The sequence below is a fragment of the Oryza sativa genome, chromosome 9, assembly GCF_034140825.1.
Source record: "Oryza sativa Japonica Group chromosome 9, ASM3414082v1".
NCBI classification, from domain to species: domain Eukaryota; kingdom Viridiplantae; phylum Streptophyta; class Magnoliopsida; order Poales; family Poaceae; genus Oryza; species Oryza sativa.
In genome coordinates this window covers 14,334,961-14,350,482 of record NC_089043.1, presented here as the reverse complement: position 1 = coordinate 14,350,482, position 15,522 = coordinate 14,334,961, and the positions used below count along the sequence as shown (strand labels likewise).

Below are 15,522 nucleotides of genomic sequence, written 5' to 3'. Positions count from 1 at the left end.
TACAAATTTAAAATCAATATTTCGCAAGTTTGAAAAATGGTTAATGTACGTATATTTAGTCCATTTGTAGACGTTCCAAATTAATTGCTAAAATAAAAAAAATGTTTCAAAATTATTATTTATGGGAAACGGACGGTTTAATATTTTTTTAAATAATATGTACACATATATTCGAACAAATAGTTCCAGAAAACAAAAAACTGATCTATATATAAATATGTTTTTATATGTCAGAAAGTAATCTAAAAAACAGAAAACTGGTCTATATTCAATCGAAGTCTTGATATTTTAACAAAACCAAAAAAATATGAGAAATCCAAGAATGCGCCTAAGTTTTTTTTTTTTTTTTTTTGGAAATTGTGCCAATTTCCTCAAGGAATCCAGAAAGATTTCCTGTAGTTACGAGACTAAGCATGCAGAGGCTGGGATTTTCATTTCATTTTATATGATTGCATTAGCATCCTCTATTTTCCATGTGTAGTGACAACACTCACCTCCAAACAGGGCCTGGGGAACGCTCTTCACATAACACGAAAAAAGAAGCAAAAAATATCGATCCTTCACAATGTGAGTGGGATCGTAAAGCCTCACAGGTAAATTCCTAGTAATTGATTGTTTCCAAATAATTTATGTGATATAAGTTAACCTTATCTGTTGTTTTCAGAATGACATTGCTTTTAGGTCCTCCTGGCTCAGGAAAGACATCACTACTGATGGCCTTAGCAGGAACACTCCCATCAACTGTAAAGGTACATCTTTCATGCTTTCCTATGTAGTATGTGGCTCACCTATATATAGGGCTGTTTGAAGTACTGATATGATGAAACACTGCAACTACAAAAGGTATCAGGGACTATAACTTATAATGGTCATACAATGGATGAATTTGTGCCCCAAAGATCAGCAGCTTATGTTAGCCAACATGATTTACATATGGCCGAACTAACGGTTCGTGAGACGGTCAGTTTCTCTGCAAAGTGTCAAGGAGTTGGCCATCACTATGGTAAGATATGGAAATGGCGAGTTTGAGACTCATTAATCATAAATGTCATATCAGATCAAAATATTAACATTTTTTTACAAAATGTTCAGATATGCTAATGGAACTATTGAGAAGAGAAAAGGAAGAAAACATCAAACCAGATCCAGAGATTGATTTATATTTGAAGGTACGATGCAATTCATAAATCGCAACTCACCTCAACCAGAGTTGAGTTATGCTTAGTTGTTTTTAAGCATCTATTGATGTTCTGACATAAGATTTCATGAGGAACATTAATTTCTCATTTTGCATATGCAAGCTGCTACAACAGGAGAGCAGAAAGCCGAGGTGGTCACAAATCACATACTAAAGGTGAATGAGCATTATGTACTTGTATTGAAATGTTTTTTAATTTACAATAAATTCATAGTTGAAAATTGCAAGTCATTCCCATGTAATTTGACATGTACGCGCCATAATAATTCTTTACTTTGTTTTTAACCATTGAAGATCTTAGGATTGGATATATGTGCTGACACAATTGTAGGAAATAATATGGTGAGAGGTATATCAGGAGGGCAAAAAAAGCGACTAACTACAGGTAATTTATTATTGGAGTTAATAAATTGGCATATGGTGACAAAAGCTAATCCACCTCCTAATATTGACGCTACAGCGGAGATGCTGGTAACACCAGGACGAGCACTTTTCATGGATGAGATATTAACTGGACTTGATAGCTCGACAACATTCCAGATTGTGAACTCCATCCGACAGACTGTTCACATTCTTGGTGGAACGACAATTATTGCATTGCTACAGCCTGCGCCCGAGACATATGAATTGTTTGATGAAATAATTATCCTCTCAGATGGTCAAGTTGTCTACAATGGCCCTCGTGATCATGTGCTTGAGTTCTTTCAATCAATTGGATTCAAATGCCCTGAGCGAAAAGGTGTCGCTGACTTCTTACAGGAAGTTAGTTTCCTCACTGATTTCCATCATGATAGAATCATAGGATTAAATTTGATCTGAATGCTTAAGTCTGACTTATTATATGTGAAATGTGATAGGTTACATCAAGGAAAGATCAGAAACAATACTGGACACATGGTGATTCTACATACCGATATATTTCTGCTGCAGAGATTGCTGAGGCATTTCAGTCTTTTCATGTCGGTCAAGCAGTAAGAACTGAGTTGGTAGTCCCATTTGGCAAGGGCAAGAGCCATCCTGCTGCGCTGAGAACATCAAAGTATGGTGTTAGCATGAAAGAACTACTTCAAGCTAACATTGACAGGGAAATATTACTCATGAAAAGAAACTCATTCCTCTATATATTCCAGGCAATTAGGGTGATTCTCTGAAACCAGCACATCTTCCATTGTTTACCAGCACAATAACCTATAAAATTTAAATGATCAAAAGTTAATTTGGCCTCTTATTATGTTTTCTCTGAAATGTTCAGTTAACAGTCATGGCAATAAATACAATGACTGTCTTTATGCGTACCAATATGCATCGTGACTCCATAGAAAATGGGAGGATATACATGGGAGCACAGTTCTATGGCATGTTGATGATCATGTTCAATGGGTTGGCAGAAATGGGCCTAGCTATTGCAAAGCTCCCGGTTTTCTTCAAGCAACGGGATCTATTCTTCTATCCAGCTTGGACGTATTCCTTGCCATCATGGATCCTTAAGACCCCTATCTCCTTCCTCAATACGATTGTTTGGGTCTTCCTAACATACTATGTTATTGGATTTGACCCAAATATAGAGAGGTAAGGAAAACGAAATTCTAACTAGCTTCAATAAACTCATGTTAAATAAAAGATTAATAAAAACAAAGAAAATGATGCAGATTTTTTAGACAATTCCTAGCGCTTTTTGTTATGTCTGAGGCAACATCTGGACTTTTCCGCTTCATTGCTTCCCTTACAAGGGATCCGGTTGTGGCAAGTACTATGGGCTCATCCTGCATATTAATTTCTATGCTTTCAAGTGGATTCATCCTATCAAGAGGTACGCAAACTATCTATGAAACACCACAATGATATGTGGATAAGTTCTTACATAATTTCTTTATTGGATGTGGTACTTTTATGAATATAATTTGTTTTATGTTTAACAGAGGAAATTAAGAAATGGTGGATATGGGGTTACTGGATATCACCCCTTATGTATGCACTGAACACATTGGCAGTTAATGAATTCCTAGGTAACAGCTGGAACAAGGTAAAAGCATATTTATGCGATCAATTAAAAGCCATACATCAGAATATGTCTCGCTAAAACATTTGCTTATCATCACACAATAGACAATATCTGGTTTTAGCGAACCACTTGGAAGGCTAGTTCTGGAATCTCGTGGGTTTTTTCCTGAGGCCAAATGGTATTGGATTGGTGTTGGTGCCTTGCTCGGATATGTGATTCTATTAAATGTCCTCTACACCATCTGTCTCATATTTCTCACATGTGAGTCATAGAAAATCTTGAATCTTTTATTGTTAGTAAATAATGCTATTATTCTAAAAGATCTACAAATTCTAATTTTATTGCACCATGTACTCTGTAGTATTGAACAACAACCAGCCAATAATGTCCCAGGAAACTTTCCATAAAAAGCAAGCTAATATCACTGGTCAAGTTTTGGAAGCACCGTCTGGAGAGCAGGCTACTGACAATACAAGATGTAAATATTTTTTTGGACCACTAATCTAAAGTTTAAACATGAGATGTCAGTTTATTGCTGATGTGCGTGTGGTATGTGTACCAGGTACTGTGGACGTTAACAACGATGAGGCAACTTCAAACCACATGATAGGGAATTCTAGTTCAGGAATTAAAGGAATGGTCCTTCCATTTGTACCTCTTTCCATCACGTTTGAAGATATAAAATACAGTATAGACATGCCAGAGGTACCCCAAATATTGCCAAGTCTACCAGACATGCATGTTCCATATGGAAAATTGCATCTATTTGTACCATTTATGAGCAATCTTTGAAAAAAAATAGTCTTGACCAAACAAAACTTGTAGGCACTGAAAACACAAGCTACAGAGAGCCGGTTGGAACTACTGAAGGATATTAGTGGCTCTTTTAGGCCAGGAGTACTTACAGCTCTTATGGGTGTCAGCGGTGCAGGAAAGACAACACTATTAGATGTGTTGGCTGGAAGGAAGACTAGTGGATACATAGAGGGCAATATTACCATCTCTGGCTACCCAAAGAAGCAAGAAACCTTTGCTAGAGTTTCAGGATATTGTGAACAGAATGACATCCATTCACCAAATGTAACTATTTATGAGTCCCTTATGTTCTCTGCATGGCTCAGATTACCTACTAAAATTGATTCTGCAACAAGAAAGGTCAGATAAAGAAAATACTTTCACTTTATTCAAATACAGAGTAGTGCATAAAAAAGAAAATGTTGTCTGAACTGATATAGAATGCTATAAATGAAAAATAAAATTGACATGAATATTCATAGCAATGAATTTTTTTATTTCATGGCAGTGTATTTAACATGAATATTCATGTATTCTTTTACATGTTATCCAGATTGTTTTTTTAATCTTTTTTTAGATAATGTTATTTTTTTATCTTATATGCAGATGATTATTGAGGAGGTCATGGAGCTCGTGGAGCTTTATCCCTTAAAAGATGCTTTGGTTGGATTGCCTGGCGTAAGCGGATTATCAATTGAACAAAGAAAAAGGCTAACAATAGCAGTGGAACTAGTTGCAAACCCATCTATCATTTTCCTAGACGAACCAACATCTGGACTTGACGCACGAGCAGCAGCCATTGTCATGAGGGCAATTAGGAATACTGTGGACACAGGAAGAACAGTTGTTTGCACAATTCACCAGCCAAGCATTGATATATTTGAATCCTTTGATGAGGTGAATGAAATCATACTTGTATAGTCCATTTTTTTCTATCATGCAGACATAGACAAAAGGAAAAGTAAATTGTTGGTGGGTTATAACATCGTTTGCTGATCCACTCAATTCATTATAATGTTGTTAATATTTGCAGCTTTTCCTAATGAAACGAGGAGGCGAAGAGATTTATGTCGGTCCACTAGGACAACATTCATGTGAATTGATTAGATATTTTGAGGTTAGAAAAAAGAATAGAAAGTAATATATGCTTGCCTTATTGCATTGAGAAACATGCTATTGAATCGCTTTTATTTTCTGAAGGCTATTGAAGGTGTCAGCAAGATAAAACATGGCTACAATCCTTCAACATGGATGTTGGAAGTGACTAGCCCAATGCAAGAACAAAAAACTGGCGTAAACTTCACTCAAGTTTACAAGAATTCTGAACTATACAGGTAACTATATATTGGGTTGTCCTCAGGGGCGGATCCAGGAAAAAATAGTAGTGGGGGCTGAACAAATTACGCCAGCATAAATCGAAACATGTCTCACATGTAAATTGGCTAAATGTCAGTTCAAGGTACACATTGAATTAATGATATGTCGAGAATTTTGTCCATACCAAACCAATATCGAATAGATGACGTGTCACACCCAATCGTCTATTATTCTTCATGAGTAGTAATTTATACAAAGAAAAAGGCAAATTAACGAATAATCGAAACATACTTATTTTGGATTCAAATAATTTAGAGATTTAGGGAGGAATGGAGGCATAGAGCATACCACTAATTTCTGTTGAGGTAATAACATCTGACGCGCTTTCATATCTTCAAATTGTTGGATGATTTTTTCATCCGATTGAAAAAACCCTGACTTGGGTTTCTTTGGCTAACTTAAACACTCATTACTGGATGGAGGATCACTTTACTGGATGGAGGATCACTGCCATTTGTGTTGCTTAAACTAAAATAATACGTGAGCAATGTTTTTTTTGACATGTTGACAATCTAAAAATGTATAGAAAATAATTATAAGTTTCAAGCACAAGTGCACAACCTCATTAAGACACAATTTTAGACTATCTATTAGTATTAGAGGTTACTAGTTTACCGATTTCTAACTTCAAATCTTCAATCACAGTCACAGTAGGCTGCGACTGCGTCGTTGACTCGTTGCTGCCTTGCCGGCCACTGTGCCGCTGACCTGCTGCCTGCCTGCCTCGGCGCCTTGCGCCCTCGCGGCACCTCGCCAGCGAGCGGCTCGCCACCTTCCCGGCGGCGTGGCGGCGCAGGCACTGGAGTGCTGGACCACCGCCTCCGCCTGGCCTGCCTCCTGTCTGGCCCATCGCCGGCTCACTGGACGCCGCCACGGCACCTTGCCGCTTGGCGCTCGCCAGCTTGCAGGCTTGCAGCTCACCGGAGGTCGCCACCTGCTCCGGGCATGCACTGGACCACCGGGGCACCGCCTGGCACGCCTCCCGTCTGGCCCCTCGCCGGACGCCACCGCCTGCTCGGCCGCCGCCCGCCGCCCGCGCCTATTCGCCTAGGGTTAGGGATTTAGGAGAGGAGGAGGTGGCCAGTGGGATTGGGGAATTGGGGAGGCGGGAGGCCGGGAGGGGGAGTAGCCAAATGGGCTGGCTGGAATCTGCCACCGTGGGCCTTTGCTTGGAGTGGGCTAGACAAAACTTGAAGACTGCGCTCGTGGTCGTGGGCTGCTCTTCGAAACAAGCCCAAATCGCGAAATAACATCGTCTTCAACCTCCAGCCTTCCCTCCAGCCAACCTGACGAAGCTCCAGCCACCACATCTCGTGAAAAATTTTAGTGGGGGCTTAGGGGGGTCTCCATGGACCCTGGGGCGGTAGTGGGGTCTCAAGACCCCCCCGCCCCCATGGCAAATCCGCCCCTGGTTGTCCTTCAGTTAATATAGTTTGATCATGGAACTATAATGGTTGCCCCACTAACATAACACCTAAGATCAAAGCGAACTTTACTCCATGCACCAAATGACTGGCTCCATAACGCTATAAGTGAGAAGTGTGTCCAAGTTGGTGGCATATGCAAAATATTATGTTCTATACTAAGATATGAAAAACACAAATACAACATTCCAAAAGGACAATAATGTAATTTTTTTATTTTCCATTTGTAATAACTAGACAAGGTAACAGCAAATGAAAAAAAATTGAAATGCAGATAATCCTGAAATCATAATATTGAATTGGATATGCTTCAAGTTATCACCAAGTGCCACAATTTTTCAATTTTATGAAGAAGGCAATAGGAAATGTTATCATTTGACCATGTCGGTACTTTGCTTTCATTACAGAAGGAACAAAAATTTGATAAAGGAGTTAAGCACGCCCCATGAAAGTTCAAGCGACTTATCATTTCCAACTCAATATTCACAGCCCTTTCTTACACAATGTTTGGCTTGCCTCTGGAAGCAACGTCTGTCATACTGGCGTAATCCTCGATATATTGCTGTGAAATACTTCTTCACCATTATAGTTGCATTGTTGTTTGGAACAATGTTCTGGGGTATTGGCCAAAAAAGGTAACAAAGTAATATAAAAACCACAAGAAAATAGTGCGTATACAATCTTTTACATATTCAAAGGCTGCCTCTAGTTCATCTATTGCCATTTACTAGATATATTCCACTGTTGCAGGAATAATAAACAGGCCTTGTTCAGCGCCATGGGTTCCATGTATTCTACATGTTTGACCATGGGAGTACAAAACTCTGCTTCAGTTCAACCAATTGTCTCTATTGAGCGCACAGTCTTTTATAGAGAAAGAGCATCGCACATGTACTCCCCTTTGCCATATGCCTTGGGACAGGTTAAATTCTTCGACATATGAGTCTCTTATAATGTTGTAAGATACTACTCAATTTCATCAGCAATCCCCTCAGTATGGGGAAACTAATGGCCAGACAATAAGCCCTATTAACATATAGTTCCATTGCAGGTTGCAATTGAACTTCCGTACATCTTCCTTCAGACCATAATATATGGCATGCTAGTGTATGCAATGATAGGATATGAGTGGTCAGGTGCCAAATTCTTTTGGTACCTTTTCTTCATGTACTTCACTTTGTCATACTACACATTTTACGGCATGATGGCGGTGGGTCTAACTCCAAATTACAACATGTCCACTGTTGTTTCCACAGGATTTTATACCATGTGGAACCTTTTCTCAGGATTTCTAATACCGTTAACTGTAAGTGAACCAGCTTTTCAAAAATATCTAGCCAAATTATCTTAAAGCCATTGATTTTCCTAATATGGCTCTTTTTATCTACAGAGAATTCCTATATGGTGGAGATGGTACTATTGGATATGCCCGGTTGCATGGACGCTCAATGGGTTGGTTACCTCACAGTTTGGGGATGTATCAGACAAGTTTGATGATGGAGAGCGTGTATCTGACTTTGTCAAGAACTACTTTGGTTTCCATCATGAGTTATTGTGGGTCCCGGCTATGGTAGTTGTCTCATTTGCTGTTCTTTTTGCCTTCCTTTTTGGACTCTCACTCAGGCTATTCAATTTCCAAAAGCGATAACTAACAAAGGCATACCTGAGTTTCAGAGTTTTAACAGAGCCTGGTTAGCAGAAATGTTACTATAGGAGGTACCTGCAATAGTTTTATGGTATGTAGGTTGTCAGTCATGCAGGTTGTATAATTTAGCTTGCAAACTGACTGTGTTCTCAAGAAATTGAAAGCTATTTTGCAAACAGACATACTGTACACAAAGATAAGGGGCTGCTGATCCGCGGCTAGTCGTGTGGCCGCGCATGCGCGCGATCAGCTGCCCCCTAGTCTCTCTAGCTTCTCTTATATACTAGTGTACATACGTATGTATATACTATATACATACGTATAAATTTTGTATACGTAAATACAACATTTATACGTATGTATATTGTATATACAATATACATGCGCACTTCAATGTATAAAAATATACATATGTACATAGAGTTTGTGTTCGTACATATAAAAAGTCTAAAAAATACACTTATACAAAGTTTATATGTCTACATATACAAAGTTTTATAAATACGTATTAAAAAAGCGAAAATACTAAAAAGATACGGAAAGACGAAACAGAAAAAAACAAAAAAAAAGGAAACCGTAAGCTGCAAAAAATACGGAAAGAAAAAACAGAAAAAACAAAAAAGATACCGAGAGCGCCGGAAAAAAAAGAAAGCGTCGAAAAAGAAAAAAAGAAACCGCGCCGTCAGCTGCCCTCCTCTCCGCACGCAACGCGACCAGTCGCGACTTAGCCTTCTCGCACAAAGATAGATGTAAAATACCACACGATGTCACTACTACGAAAATGACTTTTCCGTGCGGTCAAAAAGTGTTTTTCCGTGCAGAGGTCTTGCCCGTCTGCACCCCCAGGTGCCTAGGAAAATAAATATTTTCGCGTGCGGGCGGCCCAACTGCACGGAAAAATACATCTTCCCGTGCGGTCGTGTTAAGTGGACCGCACGGGATAATCGATTATCTCATGCAGTCCATTTGTACCGACCACACGCGAAAACAAAAATCCACCAAAAAAATAGTCGTTGCCGTCGCCGCCATCGCAAACCCTAGTTGCCACCGCCACAGCTCGTCGCCGTCGTTGCCGTCGCTGTAGCTTGTCGTCATCCTTGCAGTCGCCACCCCCGGATCCGCGTGGGGAGGGGCACCAAAGCCGGATACTATGGGCGGAGGGCGGAAGGGGCGCTGCCACTAGATCCGAACGACGGAGGGGCGCCGCTGCGCGGGAGGGCCGGGGGGGCGGACGCGCTGCCGCCGTCTGCCTCCGCTCCTAGCCACCTCCTCCTCCTCGTCGGCGGGGGTGGCGCGGATTCGTGGGGCCAAAGGCGCCGCTCCCAGGCACCTCATCGTCGGCGGAGGCGGCGAGGCGGAGCCACCTCCTCGTCGTCCCGTCGCCCGCTGCCGAGCCACTCGCCTGCCGCCGCGACACTTGAGAGGAGAGGAGAGAAAGTGAGAGGAGAGGTGAGAATAAGGATGAGGAGGTGAGAGAGTTGGAGGGAGGATAAGTATGGAATTTTTGAAGTGTTGAGAGGGAAAAAGGAGGGAGGGTATTTTCCTGTGCGATGCTCTTAAGAAGCCCGCATGCGTGCTGTCCTCTTAAGGGTTCGTACGTAAAAATGGGAGAACGATATTCACGTGCGGTGGCTGTTAGAGTTTGTGTCGAATATGTGTACGTAGTCGGTTACAGTTTAGGACTTGGAGTTCTACTAGGTATAGAGAGGCGTACCTGTTGTAACCGCATGGCGACTTACCATAGCGAGAGGGAGCTGCTACCGGCGGCAACCGACCGTGAGTCATTAGAACTCTGATACGCTGTAATATGTTGGATCAGGGACGAGCGCCCGTAATCAGTGCCCCGGATATGTAGGTGTTGACGGTCATTATTGATCAGTTTCAACCATCAATATTACCAAAATAGAGGAGAACTAGTGATGCTTGCAATGCATAAATATGTTAGAATAATAATATTCCACTAGTATTAGGTGTACTAACCTTTTGCAGAGAATGACAATAAAGTGGAGGAGAATCGACATCAACTCAGACGATAAATCAATTGGATGATGTCGAGAACCAGACTTATGTATGAATAGGCCAAGAACTCAGAATTGACACGATGAATTGGGCCAAAATTCACAAGTCTGCGGAGTGGAGAAGTTCAGGAGGCCACCTGCCGATTTTGGGCCAGGATGGGCCGGCCCTGGTTCGGCCGAACCTCCCCTGGCGCCGTTGGATCCAGGTTCTGGCTGGACGGCGTGGATCACTCCCCAATGACGGTTGGAAGGCAATTCCGACCATTCCAACTGCCACAACCGTCATTGGCAGCCTATATAAGGACTTCACTCTCTTCAATTCAACACACACCTCAAGCAATAGCTCTCTCATTTCTCTCAAGTTTAGTTTAGTAGTATCTAGCTGGTGGAATTGGAATAGAGTAGAAATCAGGAGTCCGGAAGCCTTTGGAAGAGTTCGGGTATGGCTGTAGTAGCTTTTCTCTTCTCTTTTGTAAGCTTTGTACTTTTATTGGAATACTCTTCTATATACATTTATGGTATTGAAATAGTTTCCGAGTATATGAGTACCTACTTTATATTATGTTCATGTTATACTGAATATACGACTAGCTTATCTGGGAGATGCTTTGGTGCGGGTATAATGTTTGCTTATGCAATTACTCTATGTCATGACGATGATATTAGAGTAGTATCTGGTAGTTTAGACGTGGTGTCTAGATTATGGGATATCATTATTTGGGGTTATATATTGTGGATGAGAAGTGGGCCGCTAATGGTGACAGCTCAGTACGGTATTCCTCCGCGCCGGTATATAATCCTAAATTAATTCCCTGGGGAGGGTATTCCTCCATATTTAGCCCCTGTTGTATGGTCATGACGGGCTGTCGTAAGGAACTCGGCAGTCAGGGGTGGCTTCTCGAAGTACCAGGAGGGCATCGGATAGAGGGTATTAGCTAGTATATCAGTTAACTAGAATGTATGTATACTATGTATATTAGAAGTATAGGAATAGATTTTCTTTCTCTTTTCTTTCGACTTAGCTTAGATGATATATTATGAGAATGATTAGTTAATGCTTGTGTGTCACTCTACCCTTGGATTACCTTAACCCATGCTTAGAATATGATTATCACAAGTAATATATAAATTATTAGTCAAGTTTTCTCTACATGATCTTCCCACGGGATAAAATAAATACGATACCCTTAAAATACTCTTGGGTGAAATGCTATAATGGTATATCCGTGCGCTTGCGGATGAACTCTGTAACCATAATATACCAGAAGTATTTATGTGCCATTGCTGGGAATTATATTTCTAGTAATGTCATTAAGAAATACCAACAAGCATTTCTGGCGCCGTTGCCGGGGAAGATTCATAATAGAGATTACTTGAACTAAAACTTTATATTTACCTCTGTGTAATCATTTTCCTTTGCAGGCTAACCTTGGTTGTTTTTACTTTTGTTGTGAGAACAGAGTAGTACATGACTGGTTTCAACCTGCCGGAAGCTGTCTTTCGGAGCGTCAGACCACGAGTCGTTGCTCCGCAGAAAACTCTACCAACAGAGAAACCAGCCATACCAGCGCCACCGACCTTCAAGACTATGGCGAGCAAGACTCTTCGCAAGTTCGCTGCTCCCTCTACTAACAATGTGGCCATTGGGCCGCAGGTCAACATTGGGGGTATGGATTTCAACTTGAAGTCCAGCCTCATTACGATGACGCCGGCTAGCCCGTTCTGTGGCAAGCCTAATGAGGATGCCAATGCTCATCTGCAACAGTTCCTGGAGATCTGTAGCACGTACACCATCAAGGGCGTCAGTCCCGACGCTATCAGGCCACGACTGTTTCTGTTCTCCCTTCTCGGGAAAGCAAAGTAGTGGTTTTATGCCAACCGTGCTGCTGTCAATACCTGGGACAAATGCTTGATGGCATTCCTCTCAAAATTCTTCCCGATGGGCAAAACCAATGCCCTTTATGGAAGGATTTCAAGTTTCTAGCAGATAAGGGATGAGTCTATTCCGAAAGCATGGGAACAACTGCAGGAGTACGTGGCCGCCTGTCCTCATCATGGGATGGACGACTGGCTAATCCTGCAGAATTTTTACAATGGACTCACCCCGGTGTCCCACGATCACTTGGACACGGTAGCTAGAAGAGCCTTCTTGTCTAAAACGGTTCAAGGAGCCATTGAACTAATAGAGAAGATAGTCTCCAATATGGGTTGGAGCGAGGAACGACTCCAATATGCGCTAAGCAAAAAGCTTGCTGCCAATGATAAGATCCTAGAAAACATTAATGTCAAGTTAGATGGCTTCACTTCTGCTTTTCAAAACCAGCTGAGCTTCAATCAAATGATAGAGACCCAGTTAGCTCAGTTGGCATCCTTAGTCCCTGCAAATGATACTGGGAGGATTCCGGGGCAACCTAACTCCTCCGTTGAAAATGTTAAGGCGATCACGACAAGGGGAGGTAAGTCCACTCGTGATCCGCCATATCCTAACCCTGTAGGAACTAATGGGATATCAAAAGAAGCGCCATCTAATGACTCGGCTAACAAGGAAGTTCAGCTAGAAAAGACCGTGCCGCAGGAGTACTGCGACACACGGTTGCTGTCGTTTCCTCAACGGAGTAGGAAACCGTCAATGGATGAGCAATTCGCTCGTTTTGTTGAAGTAATCCAAAAGATCCACATCAACGTGCCATTGTTGGACGCTACGCAAGTGCCAACATACGCCCGTTATCTCAAGGACATACTCAACAACAAGAAACCGCTCCCAACAACGGATGTGGTCAAGCTGACGGAAAAATGCAGCAACCTGATACTCCACAAGCTCCCGGAGAAGAAGAAAGATCCAGGGTGTCCTACGATCACCAGCTCGATCGGGGCACAACAGTTCGACCAGGCCTTGTGCGACCTTCGAGCCAGTGTCAGCGTCATGCCAAAAGACGTCTTCGACAAGCTCAACTTCACGGTGTTGGCACCAACACTGATGCGCCTTCATCTGGCTGACTCGTCAGTCCGTTACCCGGCAGGGATAGCGGAGGATGTGCCAATCAAGATACAGGATTTCTTTATCCCGGTAGACTTCGTGGTGCTGGACATGGACACGGGAAAAGAGACGCCGCTCATCCTGGAGCGTCCGTTCCTTAGCACCGTAGGAGCCAACATTGACGTGGGAACGGGGAGTATCCGTTTCCACATCAACGGCAAGGAAGAGAAGTTTGAGTTTCAACCGAGAACGGAACAATGCTCCATGGTCAGAATAAAGTACGGGCCGAACCCATAGAATATTCAAGAGGTCGAAGTGGAGCCACCCAAAACGGACAGCCTAGTGAAATTCTTGTCATTCCTAACCCCCGCCGAGTTAGTCCGTTCTTGCTCCATTGTGCAGAATGAGGAGGCGATTGTCTCGTCTATTCAAGGGGTCCGGCTCTTCATCAAGTCATCATGACGAGTCTAGTACTCGTTCATCAGCTGATGTCTCGATGGAAGACGCCGAAGCTCCGCGATGACTCCTGAACGACACCGACCTCGACCTTGTCAGTGATCGGGAGAGACAAGCCTACTACATGCTGAGCGACCGGGAGTATGCTCACACGCGAGAATACTCACCAGACCTACTAAAAAAGATAGGTATGGATGTTGAATTTCGTTCTATTTGGAAAGCTGTTGGTTGGCAGAGATTTGATGTGGTAGATGAGCCTGGTTCTCGTTTGCTTACTTTACAATTTTTGTGCACTTTGAAAGAAATAGAAGATGGTATTTCCTTTCGCTTTTTCCGTGAGGAGTTCACACTTACATGGAAAGGCTTAAGTACACTTCTTGGTTTTCAAGATTCCTGTAAAATCGATCTCCAGAAAGGAATTTCTGGGTTCGAGAAAAATAGATTTTGGGAAGACATTTCTGGTGCTCCAATATGCAAGAAACCTAGAACGAATGATATCCATAATCCTACACTTAGGCTCATGCACAAATAGATTGCTATGACTTTGTTTCCTAGAGATGATCTGAGACTCATTAGGGGAGATGAATTGATTATCATGTTTGCCATGGTTAGAAAGATCAAAATTGCTCCTGTGAAATGTATGATAAGGCAATGGTTAGAAAGTATAAAGTTCTCTGCTCCTGTGGAGTTGTCACGCCCCGAACTAGTCCCGACCGGAACTAGCCCGTGACGCTCCAAATTAACCTGTTAATCGATACCAGTCCCAGGAAACAGTGCTGGTATCACAGGGAGACAGAATATCACAGCAACAGAGGTCTCTTTATTATAGAGTAGAGGTACAGTCATGTTGGGCTGCGGACAGATCCCGAGCTCACAACTGCATTACAAAAGGGAAACGGAAGCCAGGACTTGGACCAAACAACACAGGCGCGACTTGGGAACTAGGCCGAAACCCTAAAACTCATCATAGCCGGCTTGCTCCTGGAAAAACTCCTCATCAGCAGGATCCGCTTCATCTTCTTCAGCAACTGGGGGGGGGATTATTTATATAGAGCAAGGGTGAGTACGGGAGTACTCAGCAAGCCAGGGGAAATAAGTGTTTAATGCAGGCTTCAAGGAAAGGCTGTTGTTTTTGCAATTGGTTTTATTTGAACTCTTTTCTAAAAACAACTAAGTGAGTGTTTCTCAAACGACACGGATGAGACAGTGCGTCTCGTCCGGTCGGAGTATGTGCAATGTATCAGTCTTTAGAATTGAAACAAGGTTGGCACCCGGCCAACAGCTTTTCAAACGGCCACCCGGGCCAACAACTTTTCAAACGGCCACCCGGGCCTAGCTGATCCCATCAGCTGCAGATTTTTCAAACATCGAACCTCTTTTCACAATAGCAATTTCACAAGCAGTAGTCAAACAAAACTACGCTAGGAATCACCTCACATCCGCCCATGACCGTGGGCACGGCTGTTCGAACAGTTTGTTAACCTCTGTAGAGGGGGTACACTTTACCCACACGACATTACTAACCCGGATCACTCAGCCCGTGGGGATCAGCCACGTCGGGAGACCTCCAAGCTTTCATGACAAGGCATTTCCAAAGCCGACACAAGTTTACCATATGCCGACGAGTGGG

The 15,522-nt window shown here is 42.4% G+C and overlaps 2 protein-coding genes and 1 non-coding gene across 3 annotated transcripts; 2 read left to right on the top strand and 1 right to left on the bottom strand.

Moving 5' to 3' along the window:
- The first annotated feature begins 665 nt into the window (after positions 1-665).
- Positions 666-8,444, top strand: LOC107276397 (ABC transporter G family member 47). The gene is made up of 22 exons (XM_066304297.1): positions 666-749; positions 844-1,003; positions 1,093-1,169; positions 1,211-1,214; positions 1,302-1,354; positions 1,493-1,583; positions 1,659-1,960; positions 2,056-2,337; positions 2,451-2,767; positions 2,848-3,008; positions 3,118-3,221; positions 3,305-3,461; positions 3,562-3,678; positions 3,763-3,905; positions 4,026-4,355; positions 4,602-4,892; positions 5,029-5,112; positions 5,196-5,329; positions 7,204-7,431; positions 7,547-7,718; positions 7,848-8,102; positions 8,187-8,444. Exons 1-22 carry the CDS (start codon positions 666-668, stop codon positions 8,442-8,444), a joined length of 3,804 nt encoding a protein of 1,267 aa, XP_066160394.1.
- Positions 8,445-11,927: 3,483 nt separating this feature from the next.
- Positions 11,928-13,733, top strand: LOC136351696 (uncharacterized). The gene is made up of 2 exons (XM_066303960.1): positions 11,928-12,260; positions 12,447-13,733. The coding sequence occupies exons 1-2, from the start codon at positions 11,928-11,930 to the stop codon at positions 13,731-13,733; spliced, it is 1,620 nt and encodes a 539-aa protein (XP_066160057.1).
- LOC112936494 (small nucleolar RNA R71) lies at positions 12,414-12,520 on the bottom strand. The gene has a single exon (XR_003238799.1). It is a non-coding gene; the product is annotated as a small nucleolar RNA R71 (small nucleolar RNA).
- Positions 13,734-15,522: the final 1,789 nt, after the last annotated feature.